The sequence below is a fragment of the Echiichthys vipera genome (assembly GCF_963691815.1).
Source record: "Echiichthys vipera genome assembly, chromosome: 4".
Taxonomy (NCBI): Eukaryota; Metazoa; Chordata; class Actinopteri; order Perciformes; family Trachinidae; genus Echiichthys; species Echiichthys vipera.
In genome coordinates, this window is record NC_139829.1 from 20436892 (window position 1) to 20463881 (window position 26990).

Consider the following 26990-nt stretch of genomic DNA (forward strand, 5'->3'; position numbering starts at 1 on the left):
CTTTTTTTTTTTTTTACGAGGGGGGCTTAAAAAGGACAGGCACTGAAACAATGCTTGCACTGTTCACACGAGGGCAGCATCTCATTTCTCCTCTAAAATATGGTACCCAAAAGTTATGTTTCCGTCTTGTGAGGAGCTCAATGCATCGGTGCAAGTCTCCTTCAAAAACAATCCGAGGCACACCGTAGGGTTTGTGCAGAAGCCTTTAATTTGCTATTTATTGGCAATATTTATTACATGAAAAGTTATGACTATTTGTTTAGTCTTCACTGGAACAAATCAGTGTCTTCAGAATTATCTAGACAATACTTGAGCTCTTGTTTTGGAGCGAAGGGCTCCGTATGTATCTGGTTAACTGCTGTTAAAATATTTAAACAATCTTGTAGAGCAGCCAGCGAAGGACAAAGGGGGCGTCGTCATCTCCAGGCTCTAATACCTTCTGCAGGCCCGTGCATTGGTGTGATGGTGCCAGCTGCCTCACCAAGGCCAATCATAAAGTGAAGGAGTTGGCGTGACTGTGGTGTGTGTATGTGTGTGTATGTGTGTGTGCTAGGACCTAAGATGTGAAGTTAGGAGACAGCTCATGTCTCCAACGAGCAGATATCACAAATCTGACATTTGGGTAATTACCTTAAAAATAGTAAAAATAGTTACCCATGATTCTTGAGCGTACTCCGCTTCAAAATTACAGATTCCCGAGTTGAACATAATGTGCACGTAGCAAGCGTCCTCTTTTTTAGACCGTCCGTCGTGGTGCTGTCTTTGCCCTTTTTCTAATCTTAGGTTTCTTCAGGCCTGTATTTGTCTTTCATCATGGAACCGTTTCAACCATTTTTCAGTAAGGACAGAAACATCATTGTCAACACTTTTATTCAACATAAGCAAAACAAAACTGTCATTTTGTAAACAATATAACTCACTTACGGAGGAAGCACCTGAAACAAACATCTGAGGACAACAGTCTGAGGTTAAATAGTATTTTAACATGACAAAAGTCTGGACAATAAATCATACCAACTCACACATTTGGTTTAGATGCTCAGAGTCATTAACTTGAGTATTGGGACAGTGAGTCGAAGAGTTTTTTACAAATCATCCTCTTCAGCCTAATCTGAATTTGTAATCAAATAAAATCGGATGAAAATGACAAATATGCACTTCTCAGCTTTTGATTTTAAGTACTTTTTTTTGCCAAAAGAGTCAAAATTAAATAATTATTACACCAGAAAAACAAAGCTATCTATCCCTGTACTCAAGTTTGTGACGCATTAAAAAAAAATTAAATCAAAAACAGAACCTATAATTCATCTTATATATAAGTACTGGTAAAACACTGATTCACAAGTTTTTATACCCCGAAAAAAAAACCCTGCTTTTAATGTTGAAGGCAGATTAAAATTATAAACCAAATAAATATGTAAACAGAATATATATAAAATAGATACTTCTAATGATATTTAAATTACCAAAAAATAACACGGTTGCAAATTGTGCTTTTGGTGTAAAGCTTTGTGAATTAGGTTTGTAAAGTTAAAATACAATGTGATACAACATAAGATAACATTATGCAAACAAAATTAAGTAAATATGAATGTAAATATAAAGAGAAAATCGTTTGTTACTTATCTAACAATTTGAGTTCACGGGCGTCTCACTTTGCTTCATTTACAGCAGCAAAGATTTCAATGACGGACTGGTTCAGCAAAGCGCTGAGCTGCTGAGAAGATGCCACAGGGTACAGCAGGACATATGAGGAGATTCCTCTGTCTATAGGCAGGCATATGAAGCAATACATCTCTGTATCAAAAACAGGAATACTTACTTCTTTTTGTCATTTCTTATTTGGAAAGCATAGACAAGTACTGTCCATTCTTTTTCTTTTGAATGTATATTTTCTGTTTTTCCTCCTCTTAAAATAATCATACCCACTAAAAAGTTCATTTCACTGTTTGAAGGGATGCTACTTTAATGGGATAGTGATATGGTATCAGGCGGTTGAAACTCTCTTAATCACTGATAATAAAAAAAAACGTGGAAAGCACCTGGTTGACCACTGCAAGGCTGAAGCACAAACTGACCACTGAGCCACTTTTAACTGAAGGGTTGTCGGCATGAAGCATTCACAGAAATCAGCCCTGCTATGTTTCCATATCAAGTGTTGGCTTTTTAATCTTTGTATGAATCCAAATACTATATGATGCAACATTTACAGGATTTATGACGAAACACCATTAGGCAGAGTGTTTTGATTTCAAGTCACATATCTGCTATCAATTTCAATTTTTAAATCTGTTCATATTTTCATTAACAGGAAGATTTAACTGTTTAATCAAGTTTTTTTTCATGTAAGGGCACGAGCCTCACATTTCTTGTTGGCAAATGGAAAAACATATTTCAGATTTGAATCGCATGTGTGCAGTGTAGGGCTGACAAGTCCCTCCCCTGTAATACGGCTTCTGGTAGACCCCATGGGACCTCAGCTCCTGAAAAATTTACATTGGTGTCTATGGAAATGGAAAAACTTTTTCTAGTCCCAGTCGTTATCTGTCCTGGATTACACAAATGATGTTTGGGGATTTAAATTAATAATTTTCCATGTTAAGAGTTTGACAGTTTATTATAAGATTGTTCAGTGGGAAAAGAAAATGACCACATTTCTGTCACTTCCTCACGCTTTCCCTCCACTTCTCAACTCTGAGTGAACTGCTTCAGCGTCTTCTGCCAAGACTGAGATCAAGATGCCAGTGAGTTTTGGAGAATGTCCACATTCCAGGAAATACGGGGGGTTCTGTCTTTCGATTCCCGTCTGACCGTAAGACTAGGAATCGCTGGATAAAACTGATCCGGTTGTAGTCATTCTCATTGCGCCTTTTCCAGGGCATTTCTTACAATAAACTGTCAAAATGTCCCAAAACATCATACGTGTAATTCAGGACAGATAATGAGTGGGAACAGAAAATAATTGTTCCATTTCAAGGGACAACAATGTAAATTTTTCCGGAGCTGAGGTCCCATAGGGTCTACCGGAAGCCATATTACAGGAGCGGGACTTACCAGACCTATAACCAACCTGCCTTGATGTTGTTTTTATGTCATGATTGCAACATTTCACCTCTGCCAACACCAGCCTCGAACATGCCCTTAGTGGTGGGCCTTTTTCAGGTGGCAGGTGCAGCCTGAATGAGCGGAGCTGGTGCTGGGGCCGGAGCTCTGCTGCACCTCCTCCCTGTGCTTCAGCTGCTCTTTGTGCTTTGGCTCTTCCCGCCGCTTTTCCACCTCCTCTGCCTCCCTGACCTTTCTGACCTCCTGGCGTGGCGACGACCTTACGTCTCTCCCCTTTTCCCCCACCAGAGCTTTTGAAGGCACGCGCAGGTTTTTGGGGGACGCCATGCTCTGAGTCTGGACCCTCTTGACATGGTCGACGGCATAAGGCCTCTCCTGGGTCTCGCTTGAATTCTTGCGCCCGCCTGTTTTATCCACTGCAAGCTTCTTGTTCGGATGAGGAGGGGGTTTGTAGGCCTCCAGCTTGCGCTTATGACTCATGGCTGAGGCACAGCAGATGATGAAGACCATGACGATGAGAAGAGAGGTCACGACGATGATGATGAGCAGATTGTCCTGCAGGAAGTCCACCACTCGAGTAAAGACAAAGTCCTTCAGGCGGATCATGGTGGTGGTGATGGTGTTGGTGAGGGAGGGCGGTCCAGTAGCAGCGGAGATTTGAACAGGTGCTCGAGTGGAGAAAGAAGTCGGGAAAAGGAGCTCCAGCTCTGCTTCGTCACCGCTGCCGTCCAAGGATGTATTGTGAAACAGAGGAGTGGCATGACCCAGTGAGAGCAGCGTCATGTAGGTGATGAGAAAAACTAAACGGGTCTTCATCTTCTCCTCCTGAAACAACAAAAATAGCTGTGTTGAATTTGGGATCAAAAGACAGAATATTTCAAAATCTTATCTTGTAGGGATCTCATAACACAGTGGCTTGAGACCCCTTACATGCTAGAGCCTGAAGGTGGTTAGCTTAGCTTAGCAAAAGACTGTAAACAGGGACGCAGCTATAGTTTGGCTCTGTCCAAAGGTTACAGAATACATCTGCCAGCACTGTAAAGCTCTCTAATGAACACCTCATCCAGTTTGTTTCCAGCCAAGACAGTGGCTGTGTGTGTGTGTGTGTGTGTGTGTGTGTGTGTGTGTGTGTGTGTGTGTGTGTGTGTGTGTGTGTGTGTGTGTGTGTGTGTGTGTGTGTGTGTGTGTGTGTGTGTGTGTGTGTGTGTGTGTGTGTGTGTGTGTGTGTGTGTGTGTGTGTGTGTGTGTGTGTGTGTGTGTGTGTGTGTGTGTGTGTGTATGTGTGTATGTGTGTGTGTGTGTATGTGTGTATGTGTGTATGTGTGTATGTGTGTGTGTGTGTATGTGTATGTGTGTGTGTGTGTGTGTGTGTGTGTGTCATGGCAAAATGTGGTCCTGGAGGTCCTACTGTAGCAGGAACTACCATACAGGTGGTTTCAAGTATTTTGCATGTTTTTTCTTTTGTCTCTCTGCCTGTGTTTAGATTGGGTCACTGTCATAGTGTCATAAATGTGTAAGACACAGTCACAAAAAGTTACAGGTGTGAAGTCCCATTTAAAATGAAGGCCAAGTTCGGAAACATATGATCCAAGTAAGGGTGCCAAAAGTAGGGGGGTAGAAAGTAGAGAAGCCCCACTTCCACACACACACACACACTTTACGCCCCTGGCCCGATAACTGTGGAAGATGCAGTCACGAAATTTTGAAGGTGTTCAAAATGAAGGCCAGGTTCAAAGATGGGTGCGGTCTGAGCGTGTGGAAGTAAAGGAGCCAGATCATTTTTTTTCAGACTTTCATCTTTTAAATAATCTTGAGACTCCTCAGATTTTTCTTGCAAACCACTGATAGTTGGTAACCCGCTATAGTGTCGGTTTTATTGAATCAGGGTTCCTCACGCATCTTTCTGCAGCGTGTGTGGCTTCAACCAGTGGCTGAATCAGGTGCCTCTTAGCTCAAGGAAAAGAACCTCCAAGGGAAAAGAAACGCTGATTAAGAGTTCACTGATTAATTTGCAGCCTTTAATTGTGTCAAACGGTCTTTCATAAGACATAATTGACATAATAAAACAAGTTTTTTTTAAAATGTGACTCCAGTATTTATTTCGACTCAGGTTTTTCTAGGTTTTCTGCCGTTCCCCCATTTTACACCAGATCTAATTTAGCAAGCAGCAGGGTAGCCATTACTTATTTGGGGTGGAGACAGTGAGTTTGGTGCTGGAGGCCTTATAATTTGTAAAGTAGAGGGAGGCCACCCATCCACCACACCAAAGCCAGGAGGAAGCTATATTCTAGGGGGAGCAGAGGCGTGGGAGACCAGTGGCTGTGGCCTCTATATTTACACTGGGCAGCAGCTGCTGTACACCAGCCCACAGCAGCACAGACAGGATGAAAATATTTCTGCTCCTAAGAAAAACCTGCATTTACTGACAGTACAACTGACCGACTGAATAAACTTCCTGACCCAGTAATACTTTTCTTCCATTATTCTCTCTCTCCATCCTTCTTCTTCTTCTCAATGTGAAGTCAAGCTTTGACAAAGAAAACTGGTGGTGCAGCTCAGTCTGTCACCATTTAGAATATATAATTACACAGTGCCAAGCTATAAAGACAAGCTTCTAATCAGCATCATGCTATAGTGAACCTGCAGCTTCTCTGATTTACACTACACAGTGTGAAACCCCCTCCATGTGTGGTCGAACACGGACCACATGCAGGCTGGGTCTTCATCCTTGGGTGTACAGTACAGCTATAGGTCAGCACTGCCCCCTGAATCATCATAATTACGGCCATAATTACATCCCCTGTATGTCACTGGAGGGTCCACATTCCCCTAAACTGAAGGCCGCCAGACACCACATTTGAAATGAATCCATGACATCTGAGTGTTCAATGTCTCGTTCTTGATTTTGCTTAAGAAGCTTTTCACACCCAAAGCACCATGTTTTTTATGACTGCATCTTTGTCATCAAATAGAAATGTCCTAGATGCCTTGGTCATTCATTATTACACATTTACCCCAAATTCAGTCTATTTTCAATTCAATTCAATTTTATTTATAGTGCCAAATCATAACCAAAGTTATCTCAGGACACTTTACAGAGTAGGCATAGACCCAGCAATTCCCCCATAGAGTACGGTGGCAACGAAAACCTTCCCTATAACAGGCAGGAACGTCGGACAGACCCAGCTCTGTGGAGGACGCACATCTGTCTTGACCGGTTAGTCTGAGATAGATGGTAGTTTTGCAAAAGTCAGAGTCTCAGCCATGAAATAAAAAAATAAAGGTAAGCATGTTTTAACAAAGCTTGCCCAGACACCCACATTTGCAAAGATGTGATGATGATTGATCATCCCAGAGTATTTTCACACATGAACCACTATCAGAGTCTACACTTGGTAACTTCAAGGTCTTGGCATTAAAAGTAACTGGAGGTTAGTCACACTGGATAAACATTACTTATATTATTGATCATTTCAATAAATTCTAGAAAAAAAGTTAATGTTAGCAGGGTTGACAGAAGAAGCCAAATATGGCAAAAATATTTCATTACAAGTAAAAGTCCTGCATTATTAATCTAAACTAAGTAAAACTACAAAAGTCTTATTAGGAAAATGTAGCTCAAGTATCAAAAGTTAAAGTCCTCATTATGCAGAAAAATAGACGGTCCTTAAATTGTTATATTTGATTATTATTACAGCTATGGCATTAAAGCAAATTTGTATATACCTTAAGGTAGTTTAATCTGTAACAATGAACAATATCTTATAAACTGACAATCTGTAAAGTCACTGTAGCTATTAAATACATGTAATGGATTATAAAGTGCAATATTCCTCCCAGAAATGTAGTGGAATAGAAGTATAAAGAAGCATCAAATGGATGTACTCAGTGGAAATACAAGCATCTTAAAAGTGTAGACAGTACTTGAGTACATGTTAGCTTTATGAACTAACTTTGGATACACAGACTGAAATAAATGGCATTTTTACTTTCTTAATAACACTCACTTTACATTCGCTATTAAACAAGTATATACTTACAGAATGTGTTATCCTGGTTTATCTTCAGAACAGCACAACGCAGTGCAGAGGACAGAGGACACAGAGGGAAGTAAAGGAGAGACAAAGCAACAAGAGGAAAGAAGAGTGAGAGAGAGTTTCCTCCCTGCTGAGTTATACTGACTCTCTAAAAAGTCTGCTCCCTGCAAAGGGATGTGATGTCCATCCCTCTATTTTCAGCTTCTCCTCCCTCTTTCTTTCTCATCCCCCTATGCCCACTCTTCATCCTCCTGCACTTCTGGGGTGTCCATTTGAGATTGAGCCTTTTTACTGCAGATCTTCTATGAGTTATGACGGAAGGGAACAGCCATGCAGAGTGGTTTTGTACATGATGATGATTGAAGTAATGCTAAACAGTCTCTGGAAAGGGTTTTTATTTTTTTGTTCCAGAGTGTAATTTACCACAATGTGTGTTTATTCGTTCAAAGCTGGACTCAAACTTCAACGCAGCCTGAGCTTTCTGCTTTGACGCTCACTGTAAAGATGTTGCAGTCAGTACATGAGTCCCTATGTTTTAAGGAAATGTGTATTTCTGTACTTGACGGGGCGAGTCCCAAGGCTCCTCTGCCTCCCACTGAGTCCTCTCTAATTAAAGTCCTCGCTGATTACAGCCTGTCACTACAGGACACACAAAACCAGAGCGGAGAGAAAGCAACCCCTTTCATCTCGAAAAAAACACATGTATAGAGCGAACATATAAACTTCAGGGTCTTTCAGCAGCACTCATCTCTGGATACGTCTCTAAATATGCAGGTCGTCTATTTAAGGCTGCTGATGCCTCTTTTCATATTCTATTCAGTTATTTTTGACAGATGGTGTGTATATAAATATATATAAATATATATATATACACAGACACACACACAGGTATATATATATTTATATATATTATAAAAAGTATTTTCTGTGTAGCCAATGCCTGATATTACTCTGTACCATAGAGCTGCATAGTTGTCCTACTAAACTATTAACTAACACATGAATGAGCTACACTTTTGCACTATAGCCGACATCTTTTCCATCCTTACAATGAAAACAGGCACTGTAGTCCACATCACGTTGTAATCTGTGATCTAAAATCGTTTTTTTGTGAGCTTCATATGGAGTAAAAATGCACTTCAACTTAGCCCCTTTCTCTTGATTTGCCTTTGACATTCTTAAGGTTACTTTTCAGCTAATTGATGTCAGTTGCATTGGGTTATGGGTTTTCTGTGTTTACTACATGTTTATTTTTCTAATGTATTTCTCTTGTGTTGTTCTTTCACATAACTAAGATTATAGAAGAGAAAAAGTCATCTACATCAAATTATTTCAAGGGACAAAATGAGTGGTTGCTCTTTATAAAATAATTGAAAATGCCCTGTACTAGAGCACTAAATGTGTATCAGTCTGCAGCTGCAACTTTTTTTCTCCTGTTGTGATGAGTGATGATTCCTATAGTGCCCAGCTGTTAAAGGACACACAAAATAAACCATACATTTGCAATTTGTAAAGATCTACTGCTTCACAGGAACACATTGGACAGGCTGAGAAAATTAAATTATTGGGGGATGAACTTACACATCGTCGGTTTTGGTCTTTTTAATGTTGATATAAAAATAAAAGATATTTGAGGCTTTATTTCCTGTAATGTCCTATGGTTTAGATTTGTCGTGGCCTTTTAAATTGCATGGAAAGGCTCAAAACTTAGTTATAAATTTTCAGTAAAGACGACAAATCCAAAAAACGGCAATAACTGAACACAAAAGATACAATGAGGCCATTTTAAAATTTCTTTATTAATTTTTCTTATAATCAATGTTTGATACTTGAAGCAAGAATAATGAACAAAAATGCTGAGCAGGCCTCCAACATGAGGCTTCATCCTGGTTCGTCTGATTTTCTTTCTTGATATTCATAAGACCTCAGAGAGTAACGGAGGTTCTGCTTTTCTCATGATGCATTATGGCAAGGTGCAGGGAACACAGACAGGGGGGAAACACTTAAAACCCACCTCCCACACAAATACCCTCTTCAGCACAACCACAAGAAAATAAAAATGAAAAAAAAAAAAAGGTTATTTACACAGCTTTCACTCAGTTTTCTAGACCTAAATTACAAACATACATCTATCTTTCAACTGCACATTTCTCCAACCTACAGTGTCCCTTTGGATCGCTATTCACTACTACTCCTCAAAGCTTCACTCCTGTGCCAACAGTGCTACAAAGAGTCCATCGAGTGGCAGTCTGATATACAAGTTAGGGCAGTTTAATGTTTGTCAGACACGCAGTTCTGTCGCACTCTTGATTTCCTGTCACTAATATTCTACGACTCGCTGACTTTTAAAAGCTTCCGACAGCTTCTCAGTTGGACATCACGTTTAAAGATGTTTTGAATACCTGTACCGAGATGGAAAGTGTCAAAATGTCAGGGGCACGTTGCTTACTGACAAACCCCTACCCCAGTAATGCTGCCAGTGTACTGTGGGATGGTTTGGCAGGACTTCATGATGTCATCCAGGTGGCTGACACAGTACTTTAGGAGCAGGGTCCTTTGAACACAGTGTTTGTACTAAGTATAGCACCTCAAAGTGGTTAAATCCGGGCACATACTGACGCTTCCATTTACTACACAAATCTACTCTCACAACAGTCCTCTACAAACACTTCCATGGTCACCTCTATGGCACTTTCAGGTCTTTACAGTGGTAACAAATTTTGAAGGCAAACAACAGACTGAACCATTACCCGTCTCAGCTTCCCACTGGGAAACAAATCGAAAACATCAAACGGAGCTTTTATCACAGCCGTCTAATCAAAACAGCTCAGACTGGACATTTCAAATGGTTCCTTGATTTTGTTTTAACTATACTGAATAGGGATATCTGAGAAATAAACCATTAAAAAGTGGAAGTGCTAAGAGGGATATAAGCACAGTTGGAACAAGAAACAGGCTAAAATTAACAGTGAAGCAATAACCCAGCTTATTCAATTCATCCAAGTTAGAAGCAAGTCTTGGACGTTCGACTGAGTCCATTTCCTAACCCCACCCCCAGGGAGAAAAAAAAAAAAAGCAGAAACATCTATAGTGACAGGTTCCCAAAAGACTAAAGATATGAGGCACATATTCACACACAATCTAGGCCTTTGAGGTCTATCATGAACAGTTTCATCTCCAGTTTTATCACCAGAAGGTTTTAAATAGTCAAGTGAATGTGTGATTACTTAGTGTCATTTCATATCAATTCCTGTTTGTACAGAAGATACAGATCTGAGATGGCACATACTGCAAAGGAACAGTGACAAAAAATAATCCCACCACACTTGACTGCACTTGTGTTTAGCAAAGCCCAAACACTGAGATCGGTGACTGAAGCGCTCACATAAACACAGCAGAGCTGAGGTTGAAAATCCACAGAGTTGGTATTTTCATGGGCAGTACACAGATGTCACAATAACAACCAGTCTGTGTAACCGAGTCACTACAGTGTTCACAGAGAGAGAAACTTTAGTAACGCTAAGAACTTGCCAATGAGATTTGTGGAATGAATAAGCATGTTAATGAAGCAAGACAGAAAGGAATGCATGTTTACGTGGACTATTGTCCACAGTCAGAATGACGGGAAGTGACAGGAATGAGAAGAAATGGCAGAAAGCAGAAGGCTATTTACGCAGCTTCAACACAGACAGAAGGAATGTATGTAGTGTCGAGTGCTTGGGGTTGACTGTGGCAGCTAAATGGGTCTTCAATTTGAATTTATTTCCTCCTAATTACAGAGTTTGAGATGTTCATTTTCCTAGTATAATCCAATCAATTTAAATGTTTTGATTTTTATAGTGGATTTTTGATGACCTCCTACTACACTGGGTTTGCATTTTGACTCTTCCCACAAAGAGAGAAAGAAATACTGTTGAGGGGGTGTAAACAAAATTTGGCAACATTATAATTCTGGGGCATGGTAACATGAAACACTGGTACCTAGTTAAAAAATATTTGGATATGCAATGGCAAATGGGGAGACATTTTCTTGGTCATATTTCTAAAATGCAAAGGAATATGTAAGATCTTTTTTTGTACAAGTAGACATAATAAAAAAAATGACTGCCACACAATAAAAGGAATAGAGTCCTTTGTCACCAGAAAGCAAAGAGTATTTTCAGCTAAATTTGCCACATGTCCTTATTCCACCTGTGTTAAACTGAGGGTTGGGGGCTGGCTAAGAAAAAAGTTTATCTGGAATGTTGCTAGGGATCGTTGCTAGGCAGGCCTCAGACAAAACACTGTCATTGAGATAGGCAGTGACTGGTCCCGCCCACCCTCCCAGCCAATGGAACGTCCTGAATTGTAGCGGGTTGGGTCAAGGGTCCCTAAATGGCAATTTTGGACATTTGCTCTTCAAGTTTGATGATTCGCTTCTCCTGACTGCTGACCAGGTCCTTGAGGGATTTGATTTCTTTCAAGATCTCTTCCAGCTTGGCTTCAGATTTCTGTGGAACACACAAGAGACGAGTGACACTTTTTGGCATGTTTGCACACATTTCTTTCTCTAAACTGCTACAACCGCCCTGTTGAGATACAATCACACAACTACAGTCACATTCTAACCAATGTCAAAGGTGCTTCACAACAGTGAGCAAGACATTTCCTGTCTCGAAGCCGCGTCAACAGTATTGGACTGCAAATGCCATGTGGCAGGGTCTGGTACTCTGAGGGTTAACATGTTTCGCCAGCGCTGGAGCCCAGTGGGCTTTGATTACAGAGCAGGACTGCAGAGAAAGACATGGGCTGGGTCCGAGGCGGGTGGCTGTGTTGTGGGTGAGGTGCGGCAGGACGCCCAGCAGCAGGCGCCCAGAGCAGCCACAGACCCCTCAGTTTGTGGGTCAGAGAGTGGGTTGAACAACATCTACAAACCACCCTATGAAGACAGCCAGCAATCTGTTCTGCTTCGAACATATAGAAGTTGTCTGTTTAACACTGTGAGCCCCAGAGAGGCAGCTACACAGCGATGAGGGCAGTGGTGAGGGCCATTAATGACTGAGATTAGAGGCTAAGGCTAAAAGATTTGGCTCTATTTATTTAATTAAATAGGATTTAATTAATTAATCATTGAAACTAAAGTAACATATCCAGCTTCGTAAAGGTATGGATTTGCCGCTTTATTATATTGAATATTTAATGTAATCCTGTGCTACATTTATCAGACACTCTGGAGATGTTAGAAAGAGCAAATACTCACAATCGATGGAGTTGGGGAGGCAGACTTGTTGGCAGGGCTTGAGTTCTCTGTGTTCTTGGTCACCTTGCTGTCCAAAACATTCTTTTTGACCACTTTGAATTCGCGGTTCTTGCCTGGGACGTAGCCGTTCTTGAGGGAAATGAGGATGGGCTCTCCATTCTTGCCATCAAACCAATCCTCAGCCTCGATGGCAGGGTCAGGTCCACATGTGTCTGGGTACAAGTCGTCCTGAAACAGATCCGACTAAAGGGAAAGGACAGAGTGACAAGCTGTGAGGAAAACTCCATAACCAGGACATTGTAAGACAAGGCCTGACACGGCTGTCTGTCATTTAACATGCAGATTAGAGGTCGGGTAACTGTGTGCAGAGTGGACATTTGGGACGAGGACTCACCTTTCTCGGTACGGTCATCACGATAGGCTCACACTTCCTTTCATGCAGTTTAAAGAACCTGGCAACATACAAATTCAAAACATTACCCCCAATTTAATGCATCATTAAACAACTAAGACGACAAACAGTGTTTTAGGACAGTTTACTATGGACTCTCCCGAGAGGGACTTATCATTAAATCATGATCATGTTCTACCTCCTAGTGGTGAAACTAGGAACTGGTGTTACAGAGGATGATGATTAGCCATCCATCTTGGCTTACCTCGCAATTTCACACTTATTGACATCAAGGCCCCTTTTGGGCATGTAGCCCATGCCCCTCTGGGGCTCCTTGGTGGCAAATGTGTTGAGGAAGTGAACATACGGAGCCTCATCTGTGATTTCAAAGTAACGGATGCTGCTGTCACCCTGCCAGGAGATAAGGAAGTGTTTTATTTTTTGTACTCAGCACATATTTCTGAATGTGGAAATTAAACAATTGCAGGTTCAAAAAGGGAACTTGCCTTCCCACAGAGGTAAACAACGTTGGTGTCTGGGTCATAGAAGGGCAAGAGCACTCCGTTGCTGGTGTCCATCTCACTTACAGTCATGGGCTCCTCCATGTTATGCTGAAAAATAAATGGGGAAGAGCCAAAGTTAATGGGCTTCAGAAAACAGGAAAGCCTTTATGGTTGTAGTTTCAATAGCTGTCAATAAAGTAACAGATTTCATAGTAATTTATCGTGAATATGGTGTTTATTTTTAACTTGCGTGTATCGTTTCATTTAGACTGTTGACTCGAGTATTGCAAGTTTGTAAGTTAACGCTAAAACCTATATAATTTAACAGTGTGAAATGTAGATGCCATAATCACTGAATTGATGAAACGCAGTCAGCATACATGACGCAGCTTACCGTGTTCCAGAGGGCGAGCTGTCTTTCGCTCATGCGACTGAAACCTGTGGTGAGGACGTTGCCATCAGACAGGAAAATGGCCCTCATGGGTCGAGCGCCATCATGTGCCTTCTCCTTCTCCTGTGAAGCGTAGTTTACAGGTCAACACAACACTTGTGGGTTCAAGTCACCCTTTCCTGAGCAGTTTATTAATTGTAAGCTCTACCTTTAGTTAAGTGGTAACACAAAGAATTTTATTCATCTCTTTTTTTGCTCCTGATGGTCAGACTCAACTACGAAGTAATGAACGGATGCTGAGCCAAGGCCTTCCAGGTGAGGCAGTCTCCCAACTTGCAATCCCATCTCAGTGCACTTAGATTCATATTTTCTTCTCATATACAATGGAGTGCAAAAAGAGAAAATGCCACAACAAAGAAATCTTTGAAAAGTGCTTACAGCAACAATCGTCTCCTTGCGGGGATCAATAACACGAATGGCCTTGTCCTTGCAGGAGGTGCAGATAAGGCTGCCATTGCGGTTCCAGCACACGTTGTAAATGACATCCGGGTGCATGTCCTCCAGGGTGATTATAGCCTCTCCTGTGCCCACGTTCCAGATGATGATTACGTTGTCACAACCTGACGACAGAGTGAAGTGAAGGTGAGCAGGACAGAGGCACGTCCAAATTTCACATGGACTTTGAGGCAGCTGCACCCATGATGATATGTTATAGAATGCAGATTTGTGTTCAAATGCATTGTTTTCTAGATTTAAGGATATAAAGAGATTTCTTACCTGCACTAAGAAGGACGTTGCGTGCTGTTGGGTGCCATGTGATGATGCCAACACGCTTGGAGTGGCCCTCCAGTACCACCACTGGCTCAGCCATGGAAGTGACAAGGCCATTCTCAGGAATCTGCCACACCTGTGAGGGTCATGAACAGGACGGAGGTCAGGAACAGAACAGACCTCATTTTCAACAAAATTATAAATTCTCAAAGATTTGATTGGGAATCCATCAACCCCACCCTACCAAATGTATTACTATGCAGACACTAATGAATTACAGTTACCAAAAGAAACCTGAGGGGGGCAGCAGTGACTAGGATTTCATTTCTTAATGACAGCATATGATTTGGTGACAGATTCAAATTCAGCAAAATACAGTAAGGTTTTTTATTATCACAATAAATGGTACAATAATGATACATGACTACTTGACCACTCAAAATTAAAATCCATTTTATTTTGTAAAAAAAGTGGAGTAGCCACATCATGGTGCATATTTCTACCAGTCTGCAGTTCTACCACCCACTTCCTAATCTAAACATCACCAAGAGCCTAGTTAGGCTGTGAACTTTCCCTTCAAAAGATCAAATGCTATGAAGAGAGGAACCATTGATGGCTCTTCATCACATGGCTTATACTTCTGCACACATGAACTAAATACGGCATTGATTCGGTGCGGGTTTAACAGGAAGTCAGGACATTCAGGTGAGGAAATGGTTGCAGCAAACTTAAAATAGGCAGCACACTTATCTCAGCCCTTTACTGCCCAAATAAGGACACATGGAGGAATAACTACAGTCTCAAAAAAGTCGGTGACCTCAGCTCAATAAACAGCTAAATCATTCCCTAGCTCTGATTACTACAACACATATTTGAGTCTAATCTAATCCAGAGGGTGAGGTCTGCACCCATCCCTGAGTTACAACAGCCTGGCCTTTCGCAATAAAAGCATGTAGCCTCTTGTCACTTAACAGCTCAAGAATGTGCATTGAATATTCCCAAATGAAGAGGTCTGAGTTCAGGTGTAAAGGGTGCAGCAAACCTTACCATCACTGTGCAGTCTTCAGAGCCGCTGGCGATGACCTGATCATTGTGGGGGCACCAGTCAATGTCTAACACCGGGCCTGTGTGACCACACACTGTGGGGTAGGATTTGTCAATGCGCCCCGTCTGTGAAGACAAAGACAAACAACACAAAAGTAATGTGATTAGTCTAAGGCTGGTTCTAAGTCAGAGAACATTGTCCATGATGCAGGAGCAAGCATGTTTTGAAAAGACAGTATAATTCCTCCTGTGATATAAAGTTCACACAAACACATACACAACATCTAAGAAAAAACACTTAAATAGATTCATTCCACAGGGAAAATGAAATGAGTGATGGAGCCTAAACAGAGAATCAGAACTGAGGGCAACATGACAGAATTCACTGCACGTCCATCAAAATACATGAACTTAAACAATATGAAATAATACATCTTTGAGAGCCCTTCATGAATAATAGAAATTGTGTGGTGTCAAAAAGTTCTTCACATGTGAGGGGAAATCCCAGTCCGACCAAAAACTCCCACCAAGTTCTGTTGACTAGAATTTGTTTTTAGATTTAAACAAACCTTACTGCCTAAAGCTAGAGAATCACAATCCTTGGTCTGTTACTCCAGCGCTCAGCCAAAAAAGAAACTAAGGCTTTACTGGTGCTACATAGAAGCAAACAGAGATTAGATTTAGCCCTTTCTGGACCACCCATAGTAATCAAGGAAAGTTATTAGTGGTGACGTTACACAGTAGACGCATGCCAACAGATGCTTAGTTTTCCACAGCATCTCCTTACTTTAAAATGGTGACCCTGTATCAAACACTAAACTGTGCCCTTTACATAACCTGCTTATACAACTAATGGACTGGATGGCTACAAATGCATTTCTGATGCATACAAACAGACAACAACAACAGCCCTCAATTACAATATACATCCTTCTCTACCCTCCTAAAATCTGCCTGCAGCTTGAACGGACCTCTGGACCCTATGAACCAGGATTACCAGGTGCTCTCTCTGCATGGTGAGGTAACTAAACAAACCAATGCTGTGGTGGATGGGTGTCCGGGACACACCCTAGTCTGTCTTGACTACAAGTACCACCGTAGAGCCAGAGAAATTATGTTGGTTTCATTGGCAAGAGTTAAGCCCTATTTAAAGCATGATGGCTTCCCCAATACAAAAAAGGACAGACTCCCTCACTGCTCACAGCTGTTCTGCCATTACACTAGGAATTGCAACAATAATGGCAATGAGAAGTGCTACTAAATCTAAGAATTACAGCGGTACAACCAAAACTCCATCTATCTATATATATATATATATACACACACACACAAAACAATGGATGCGAGCATGTATGGACACAGTATGCTCAATTACCTGCAACTGCATGTTATGCTAGGTCTCTTTAGTGGCCTCTGGGACCCATTTCTTTCACTTTAATTCCATTTGTCAAAACAGCAAGGGGGTAAACTGACAAAACTGTATGTCATTTTAGTCAGAAAGACCTGGCCACAAAAGCAGGGCTACTAATGTGATTAAAGTGACAGTCTCGAAGTTCCAAAAAGACCGAGCTCACCCCAAATTGTATAGTGTGGCTTTTGTAGCCAAACAATTACATGTGACTTAAAGCTTTCAAAAAAGGATGGAACTGTCAAGGGATGAATACAGAAAGCGGTAAATAATGGCTTTCTACCCTCTTAGTGCAATTCACTGTCTGCAGCACACTATGACTATGTTCATAATTTCAAAAGAGCAGGAAATAAAGATATAAATGTATCCAGCTCTGCAACAAAAAACAAAACCAAAAAAAGAAAAAGTAAACTACATCATTCATTCATTCATCTTCAACCACTTATCCCTTTTTATTTTATTTAAAATTTTTTTTTAAAATAAACAAAAATCGAAGCAGAGGATGGAGGTCTGGGCCTCGGAGGCAGTCCCGGACATGAGTGTTAAGCTGCTCAGGTATTCCTGCTTTTGGACATTTCCCTGCCTCTGCTGTCAGACAAAAAACACCCAGTAAAGCGTACTTCAGCCGGATATCACCAAGTAACATGATTCATATCTCAGTGGTCTGTTCATATTCAGTGAGACTGGACAGATGGACAAGTTTACTGGGTCAATTTAGTCCCACAATGGCTAGACATCTGTGCAAATCACAGAAAGTGACTCTGTACTGAAAATTTTAGGCCTGTTAAAGTGCTGTCATCTGACTGACACAGAGTTGGGCTGTGACACATACTCCAACTCAAGGTTTAAAAGATCAAAGTCCAGTGTATGTGAGAAGGAACTATGCGTACACGCGTGTACTTGTAGTATCTGAGAATCACAAGACCTTGTCTAACTCGCCCTGGCTACCGAACACACCCTGAAGCTGTGTGTAAAGAAAGCAGACTTTGACACAGCTGTCAATAGAGATCCACGAGCCAATGTCCCATATCAGATAGCATTACCATTAAATACGAGACTAGTGACCTCGCCTCTGCAGCAGAGTCTGCTTTTATTTCATTTAGTTCATCAAAAGAAAATTAAATATCTGCATAATGAGGTAGACATATCTGTGTATGTTTATTTTATATGGTCGAAATGTATATTGAATTCACTGGACTTTTCCTGCACATGATTTCCCGAAGACAGTAGGAACAGGATGTAAAGCAGGAAGGACACAGACTGATGAACAGGTGTAGCAACAGGAAGAGCATAAACAGGTCTGACAAAGGGCAAACTGATCACTGAGATAAAACGAGCCAACAAGTTTCCGTTCGGCCTAAATTAAAAAACTGCACATGCAAAAAAACTACATCACTCAGCGTATTAACATTGTCAAACCAGTTCTGTCATGTCTAAGTCTATAGCATTTTAACGTCAATTGGTGCTGTGCTACGATGGTGGAGTCTGTGTACCACTTAAGCAAAATTTGTGTTTTATGTTGTGATTATATCACAGCTAAGGGGTGTTAGGCCTGGTGTGAAGCGAGGGGCGTCAACTCTTTATAGTTGCTTTGGAAAGTAACCTACACTAACAGCTAGCATTCACTGAAATCACAAAATAAACTAACCGATCAAAGCAGCGGTGGACCAGTAACTCCTGAGGAGTAACATAACTTTTTGTCAAAGCAGCCTGGTGGCTTTGAAGAGAGCATCGATAACTGCTTCATTTCCCTGTTGGAAAGGGCTGTCTGACGGCAAGGTAACTTTTTTTTTTTGTCAAGCTGAATTGTGCAAGGGAATTACACGTCAAAGCCATTGTATGTGATTATTATAACCTTGCTATGAACCAATCGGGTTGCTTGATTTGAGCTACCCGTTTCATAATATTGCAAATTACACAGATGGGTGGATGCACAAACACTTTACAAAACATTAGGGTTTATTGTTCACTTGGCTGCTATTAAGCTGTAAACTGAAATACACAACAGTGCTGTATAATTACAACAGATCTTAAGAAAAGAAGGGAGTAGACTGTGACCCAGCCATATTAGTATATCATCACGGTTTACTACGAATGTCCAGTACAACTTATTTATCTGATCCTCAGAACTGACAGTGTGCAAAACATGTGGTGTGTTGACTATTACTGATTAAGGGTTGGTTTAACGTTGGACCTTCTTGCCCTTCTAATTGCATAAAAGTATGTAAACAGAACATGTATGATAAGCATACATTCATGTTTTATGTCTGTCCTTGCAGAAGTTTGGTTGACAGAGCCCAGAAAGATTAAGACCAGTGATCAGTGTCTAGATCTCAGCGTTCAGAGACTTCTCAGCACATGTTAACTCCAGTTCAGACATGCTGCAAAGATTCCTCCACCTCAGTTTTTCCACACCTTTCCATCAACACTTTGTCATCTGTATAAGCTAAAAAAAACTTAAATCTATACTTTATGAATAAATAGTAGCTTCTTCAGTTGTCTTGCAGCAGTGAACCATGAAGCCCCAGAAACAGTCGCGCTAAGCTCTGGAGCTCGACCTCCTGGTCAACCCAAGCAGGGCAGAGGAGACCGACAGTTCGACCAGAGAGCCAGGCGTTCTTCAAATTCCACACTTCGGGCCCAGGCAGCTCTGGTATGGGTATGACTAATGAGAGCAAGAGGGCTGCAAGAGTGTCAAATATAGCACCCTTTGAGGTGTTAATGGTGTTCGTGTCTGATATACACCATTAAGAATTCCAGGGTCTGAAGTAAACTTCTGATAATATAATAAACACGATGGGAATTCAGTTTGCATGGAGTTAGATCAATGTAATTGTTAGCATTGCCAATTAACACTTTAACTGAAGACAACAACCAAAGCTGCACACAAGGTAGCTCATAACACAAAGTGCACTGCAGCAGGATCACCTGGGTGGAGTAGTGCAGGTAAGTGAACCTGTGGCAACTTGTTGCATTCTCTCCTCTTTCCCTTTGGAAAAGCTGAGCTTCAGGCACATTTGGCCTCACGCAAAAACATTTTTGTATTCTTATCCTAACTTCTTCATACTTTTTTATGTGCCACAAAGTGTGCTACGTCAGATTCAGCAAACACTCCTAAATTAAGATAAAATTGTCATTGTAAATGAGCATAAGTAACGCACCGATGATACCATAGAAGGCTCAGATCCTGCCTCATATGTCCTACTGAAGTTCTGCTTTGAGATCCATAAAGGAAAGTCGATAGTTTTTAATCGTGTCAGCAGTGGAGTTAAGGGATGTGCTGAAGCAGAGGGATGTGAAATAGTACTTTTGCTTGTCACCTTAGGGTCGCACTTTCATGATATAAAGAAGTGGTTTGATATGAAAATGGCTTGTAAAAAGACATGTCTTGCTACAGCAAGGCGATTGATGACAGCAAATGAAGAAATCCAATATTGCAAACCATTATGAAGTTTAAAATGTTCATATTTATATTGTAGTGTTTTACAGTAGCATCAATAGCTAATTTAAAATAATAATGATATTGTTAGGCTATAGGAATAAATTATATTATAGTTCAAATGGCATAGTTCAATGAGTCAAACAGTAGGCCATAAGATCAAGTATTTTATATTATATTTTTTAAACACAAAATTGCTTTAAAAGTAATTAAATATGAAGATTACTGAAAAACTTAGGTTTGGACAACAGCAGACTTACTAAACATGACTCCTATGACAGGTCTGGACTTGTAAATTGTGTTTGTACTCAGAGAAAATTCAAAATACGAGAAAATTGGTGAATCCGACAAGTTCTTACTCGTACAAGTGGTTCTTGCATGAGGCCCATTGTCAAGTTTGTATTTGTCTTAACATGAGGCATTTGAACTAAAACATCTACTAGAATGTCATGTACCAATAATGAGATATCATTCAGGAGAGGCAGAGACAAGGTGATAAATGTTACAGTAATGAATCACAAAGGGATGAAAAAGTCCCAATCTCAACACATTATCATAACTGCTGGTGGCCAACTGGGAGCTCAAAGATGGCTCCAATTTCACTGTGGAATGAACAGATTAATGTCTGGGGCCTTTGGTCCTCAAAAATCCAAGCCTAGTCTGGAGCTCAAGAATTTAAAATAAATAAATCTTGACAGACTTATACCCTGTTCATACCATGACAAGCATGTGTTGGACAATGCTCTGTTAAACAGACATTTAAATTAGGGATCTTGTTTGCGTCATTAAATTTAAATTAAATACATGTAACCACCTACTCAGACTAAAGTGGATTAAAGAAACCAAACCAAGCTATAACTTATTTTGACATCTATTATTAAATTGCAGTTCTATGTAACTCAGTGGTTTAGCAGTGATGTGTAAGGACGAGTGATGGTGAAAAGTGATGACCAGGGATTAACTTTTGACAGGAGTCTCATATGCAGTTAAATTAAGGATGACCATGTTCAGTAGAATGTCGTATACAAGTTCCCAATATCAGAGGTCTATTAGTGTCAAATGGCTATAGATTCAACAACAAAAGAAATCTGACAGCAGTTCATGCAACTACTAGAAAGACTGGATCTTTACTGAATGAACAGCCAAAAGGCACTTGAAATAAAAATTCACTTATTAACTTATAATTAAAACAGCTTTGTTTCTCAATATATTAACAGAATCATCAGAAGTAACTATAACTGAACTTTGTATGTTTTCCTATTTGTAGCAATTTGAATCTCAAACAGATTAAAAACACTGTTATCTTGTCCTACAGCTATTTGGCGGCAGATATTTATGTGACAGCAGAGAAGTTCCACATGTGCAGAATCAGCTGCTGCTCACTACTCCTCTAATAAGAGTGCAGGAAACACACGTTAGTTATATTAAGAGCAAGAGATAACAAACCTTACATTGTATTAACATTACAACCACCAACCAGCTAGCTACAGTGACAACAGCGGGATGGGTGCACTGCTAGAATCAGAATTGATTACAACCTTAAATATTACCTTGATGCAATTATTGGCACCAAGATTTGATAATCATTGCATCTGATAAGAAAATCACCTCCAATTAAGCAGATTTACTCTGCTATAAATTCTTACTTTGCACTTAAATTTTTTAGAACAGAGGAGATACCTCCAGTTTTGTAATGGGACTTAGGGTTTGCAAGATTTATCTACCTATGAACATGTTACAGATGTCTGTAACATCCCACTTTCATGCCGCTGTTAGAAATGGGCCCAAACAGACTGAACCAGCCAAGCAAGAAAATCATCTCCAAGGCAACCAAACTACAGGTAAAGAAAGCCTGCTTAGCAAGACTTAAGACACAGAAGTGAGAATGATTTTTTCCAGAACAAGAAAAATAAATCAACTGCATCAGTGCAAAAAACCCACCCACACCAATAGCACAAGGCTAAACTCAGCAGTGCATACCTAACATGTCCATAACTACACTACAGACATTTGTATCCTTTAAGAGGAATGCCTGATGCCTAGAAAACAACCAGTTGCATAGCAACTATTAAGACTGCAGAAAATTACCGTGAATCACACAGCAACTGATACAAAGCTCAATACTGAAACAAACGCACACAAAAAAATAGATGAACAACATCCCTCTAGACAGAAGAGGACATTCTTTTCAGTCACACAAGAGACCTGCACACTTCCTTCCCTTGCAGCTCAACATGTGATTCACACATGCATACCACTAAAGGGTCTGCATGCTGTCCAGTGCTGCTCTGAGCTCCATGGAAATTTCCACTTTTACAAGTCTCTGTGTCTGTATGATAGGGCAGGAACAATACAGAACAGCCACTACAGACTGAAACCTGAGCTATATTTAGCTTAAGAGATAAAGCAGACATACCTATACAGAGATGTACTACAGATAGACTAGTAATGTCAATTTCTGTTACCTGGCGAGTAAAACTATCAAGGTAAAAAAAAAAAAAATTCAAGATAGCATCTAAAAACGGCCACTTTTTACTGCTACTATACCGGTTACTCTGCTGTCAGTTAGGAATAATTTCAAGCAGCTGAAATGTTGAATCACACTTCTTATTAGTACACAAGTTCTACACAAGATATTTGCCAACAGGCCATTAAACAACACTGGCTGGTTGTTGCTGATGACTGATGACACAGTCATCTAGTGTTTCCAGTACATCTACGATCTTAGTGATTAGGTCCATGCAAGTACTTCTAACATCTAAGAGAAGACATCTAATAAATATCAGAGGGGTCATTAACTTCTGTCATCTTATGGATGAGACTCAACCGGATATGCAGCAGTGGATATTGTTATGACTGTGAAGGATGGCCATGTGTCCACAGCGTCTCCACATCTTCCTACTGTCTCCCCAGTGCATGCTGTGATACAGTCCAGCACCTCTGGCCCGAAAACTTATCAACTAGAGAAACAGACAACATGAATGAAAACATATTTTTCGAAAGAACTTGGAACATTAAAAGGCAGCACACCGAAAAATATTTTGTGTTCCAGATTGGTGCATTTGTTTGCAAATGTAGTTAGTTGGTGCATTCATTGCTTTCGTGTAGTATACATTAAATGCATCAAATGACTGAAAATGGAATTGTTCACATCATCTGCTATTATTAAAAATGCATCATAGTTTTGTTCCAAGGTTTCCAGCAAAAAGAAAGAACTGCTTCATTTAAAACATTTTTTAAAAAGCTCTGTATTGATAGATTATTCAGTATTCCAGCAGTCATACTGATTATCACATTAGATTATTATTCTAATATGGCACTTGGATACAGTGAGTGACTCTGTGACAGAGACAACAGACTGACTTCAACCCAGTTCTCTCATCTTGGCCGCTCTTCATATTTCAGCCTATCCCAGAATTCACATGTGTGCCGACACTGCATGAAGCAGCCAATGGGAAGGCAGGGAGGAAATGGTCTTGGAAGGCTGTCAGGCAGGGAGCAGTGAATGACCATATATGGTAAAATCTGCAGTCAGCAGGACTGAGCGGCAGAGGCGGCAAAGGCAGAAGCAACCGAGCAGTATAGAGGTCTTGGAACACAAAACTGACCAAAATATGGGTAAAGACCCTGGATGTCATGCACACCATGTGTATTTTTTCTGAGTAGAGACAGAGGGTAGCTTAGTTAGCAGCCAAACTGGTGTATGTCAAAACAGAAATAATGTGTCACTGTGCACACACCCAGCCATTGCTAACAGCAAAGGTTGAGCAATGGATGAATGGTGCATTGAGGGATTGAATCCAAATCAAACACACACTTACTCCACATCTGATCATCCTTTCTGTACAGACTATGAAGCTTTTGAAGCACTAATGTGGAACATGCCTTCACCTTTTAGCCATGCTCTATGCGGTGTGTTATGGCTATAGTTTAGGTCATCTTAAAAAAGATTGAGAAAAAGAGGAAACGAAAGATGCTAAGAAAGTGACTAACAGTCTGCATGAAACATAAAGATGCTGGTGGCCAAAACAGAACAGACCGTGTGCCTTTTTAAAATGGCTTGCTAAGATCATTCAAATAAGGGATTTCAAGTTAAGGAATATAAATCACACCAACTCTTATCATTTACTGGGACTTCTTATCATTTACTGGGACTTCCCTCATATGTCCAGCAGACAGAGAGGAATTATCAAGAATGTTTCACTGAACACTTGCATTCACTCCCACAGCTTCCTTCATATGGAAATCAGGGAATAAATTAGCAGGCATCCTGCTAAGAAAGAGAAAGGACGAGATTGAAAAGCATGAGGCAAGGGAATGACATGCGTTGAGCTGGACATCTGATGCCCTCTCTATAAATCCCTGTGTTCTGACAGGAGGAAGCAACAATACTCATGGCTGTGCTGAGTCACAGCAGCCGGCCGCACTAACCTCACCCTACTGAGTCACACAAAGACATGGCTCCATTGGTTGACAACTCAAAATGAGGCTCAGACCTCAGGTCAGGTCACAAATCCACAACATCAACCTCTGAACTCCCAGAGATGCTTTCCCATCAATTTCCATATACATAAATGTATGACAAAGAATAGGTTTTACAGGATCTAAGGCGAGGGAGTACAATGCTTTTTTTGAGGGCTCATAATTTCAATAATTCATCCTCCTACTGTTATTGCATCACGTCAACAAAGACGGTGCACAGTTGCATATGGCTTAATTGTGAAGGAGAAAGGAGCATCATCACACTTCTGCCTCCCCCCAGCCCAAGAGTGGTAATGACAAAGGGCTGCGCTGGGAGTAAGCGTGGGACAAAGGCCCTGAGCAGCTGGCTGCCCACAGGGACTGGGAGCAACACAGACAGATGGGTTAGCCGGACAGATGCACCCTCACATTTGAGACGGGAAGGGGCGGGAGTGTTAAGGGGATGTGTGTCCTTGAAACAAAAATGAAATGAGACCCAGGTGATTCAAACATACAGAATTTTATCCACAAAGCAGAGCTGTGTCTGACAAAAGCAAGTATTAAGACAGATACTTTGTATAGCCGTGGCAATAACAAATAGAAAAGCATACTGTTTCACATACAAATGAGTTTTACCAATTTATTTTTCTTTTATTTAGTTAATTACTAATGATCTTAAGTGCTGAGAGCATCGCTGCAGTGCTGTCTAGTCAAACGGTTTGCAAGAACAGACTCGTCCCAGTTTTGAGACCTGCATTGCCTGCTGAGGCTATACTGCGATTTCCAGATGGACCAGCTTTGTCAGAAAAATTTGTTTGAGAATACCATGGTGATAACCGCCAAAAATGAGAATGTAGGAAAAAACACACAAAAAAATAAAATAAATTAAAGGAACGCACATTCATTAAGATCTGAAATGAATGTTGCTCCTTTGTCCCAACAGCTGACTCTCTTCAGAGGCGTGGCTGTAAAACTGGTTTGGTGGCAGTACAACCGGTCACATTGTCCAAAGTATAACAAACATAAACTAAATACTATTATTCTAAAAACAACAAGATTTTCCACTTTCAGCTCCAGTGTCTCAATGCATGGCCTGTTGAAATGAGGAAAACACTATATCTGAAGGATTAGTCTTTGTCACGCCTGCCAGCTTGTATGTGGGAAGATCTAATAATAAAAAAAAAAAAAAAATTTAGACCCCCCCCACCCCCACCCTTCCCAAAAAGTGCTTTTTTTTTTAATCTTCCACTTGAGGAAATTGCCCAAGGTTTTCTCTGCACAAAAAGACCTCAGTCTCTCAAAACTTTATAGTTCAGTAGTGAAAGTAGACTTTGTTCTGTAGACACGCCATTACTGTACTGGGGCATGGCATTCAGAAGGCAGCTCATTCATACACAGACACATGGAGAAGGGCAGGGCGAGTGTGAAACTGGTCGAGCCTGCAGCCCACCTCTCTGTATTGAATGAGGTGCTGAGAGGTGTAAGCTGTGCGATGACAGGCCTAAGGATCCGGTCCCCTATGCCTTCTAAAATGACATGGCAGCGTTCTATTGTAGATTAATTACAGGCCCTGTTTAGATCTATTGCAGTACTTTCGTCACTCACAGTGTCAGGACCTGCCACTTGGCCCATTGGTTGGAGCTGCCAAACAGAAACTACAGCAGCCAGCAATTCACCACTGTCAACCTTAATGACACCCAAGGGCTCTCTAGGGGACAAGGATTCAGGCTGATCTCTATTGCGCCTTAATTAGTCCAATTATGACAGCAGGGTTATAACAACAGTGAGGGATGTATTCCTCCAGCGAATGTGTTTACAGCTAAACACTCTTCAAATGCTGCCTTGCCCAACCCAAAAGTAATTCTAGTTGGAGTGGAGCGATTCCTTATATGGAGGCAAGGAGGATCAGGAGACTGTTCGCTCCAGGGCTTTTGAGTAGTTTCTGTTGTACACATGAGGGTGTGTAGAACAGCCCGCTGGTAAACATTAATCCCAAGGTACACTGATACGAAGAGTCAGTAGCTCTGCTTGTAATAGGCAAAGTCCTCAATGCAAATTGTTATTTACTGTACGCAAAGCATGGGAAATGGGCTGTTACTCTCAAAAAATAAAGAGATAAATCAAAATGTTTCATTCAACTCTCTTAACTTTTTAAGTGCTTTATGTTTTCATTCTTGCCAGTCCAAATATGATCCTAGAGAGAATGGATTTCCTTCTCTTTTGGTCATCACTGATGGGATATT

The 26990-nt window shown here is 40.8% G+C and overlaps 2 protein-coding genes across 3 annotated transcripts in view; both read right to left on the bottom strand.

The window, feature by feature from the left end:
* Nucleotides 1-902: 902 nt before the first annotated feature.
* tmem119a (transmembrane protein 119a) lies at nt 903-7237 on the bottom strand. Its single transcript, XM_083912399.1, has 2 exons — nt 7104-7237; nt 903-3888 (listed from the first exon to the last, which is right to left on the bottom strand). Exon 2 carries the CDS (start codon nt 3877-3879, stop codon nt 3142-3144), a length of 738 nt encoding a protein of 245 aa, XP_083768525.1. The 5' UTR covers nt 3880-3888; nt 7104-7237; the 3' UTR covers nt 903-3141.
* A 1642-nt stretch (nt 7238-8879) lies between these two features.
* The window catches only part of coro1ca (coronin, actin binding protein, 1Ca), a 33481-nt gene continuing 15370 nt past the window's right edge, over nt 8880-26990 (bottom strand). For both annotated transcript variants that reach the window (XM_083912383.1, XM_083912384.1), the window contains 9 exons: nt 15443-15565; nt 14402-14531; nt 14063-14244; nt 13628-13747; nt 13237-13341; nt 12996-13141; nt 12734-12791; nt 12340-12582; nt 8880-11590 (listed from right to left, as the gene is read on the bottom strand). In XM_083912383.1, the coding sequence (XP_083768509.1) occupies nt 11471-11590; nt 12340-12582; nt 12734-12791; nt 12996-13141; nt 13237-13341; nt 13628-13747; nt 14063-14244; nt 14402-14531; nt 15443-15565 (1227 nt within the window). In that variant the 3' untranslated portion in view covers nt 8880-11470. The remainder of the gene's footprint in view (nt 11591-12339; nt 12583-12733; nt 12792-12995; nt 13142-13236; nt 13342-13627; nt 13748-14062; nt 14245-14401; nt 14532-15442; nt 15566-26990) is intronic.

Bases quoted from the DNA above. Each gene is read 5' to 3' on its own strand.
- tmem119a (XM_083912399.1), bottom strand. From the start codon at position 3,879: ATGAAGACCCGTTTAGTTTTTCTCATCACCTACATGACGCTGCTCTCA.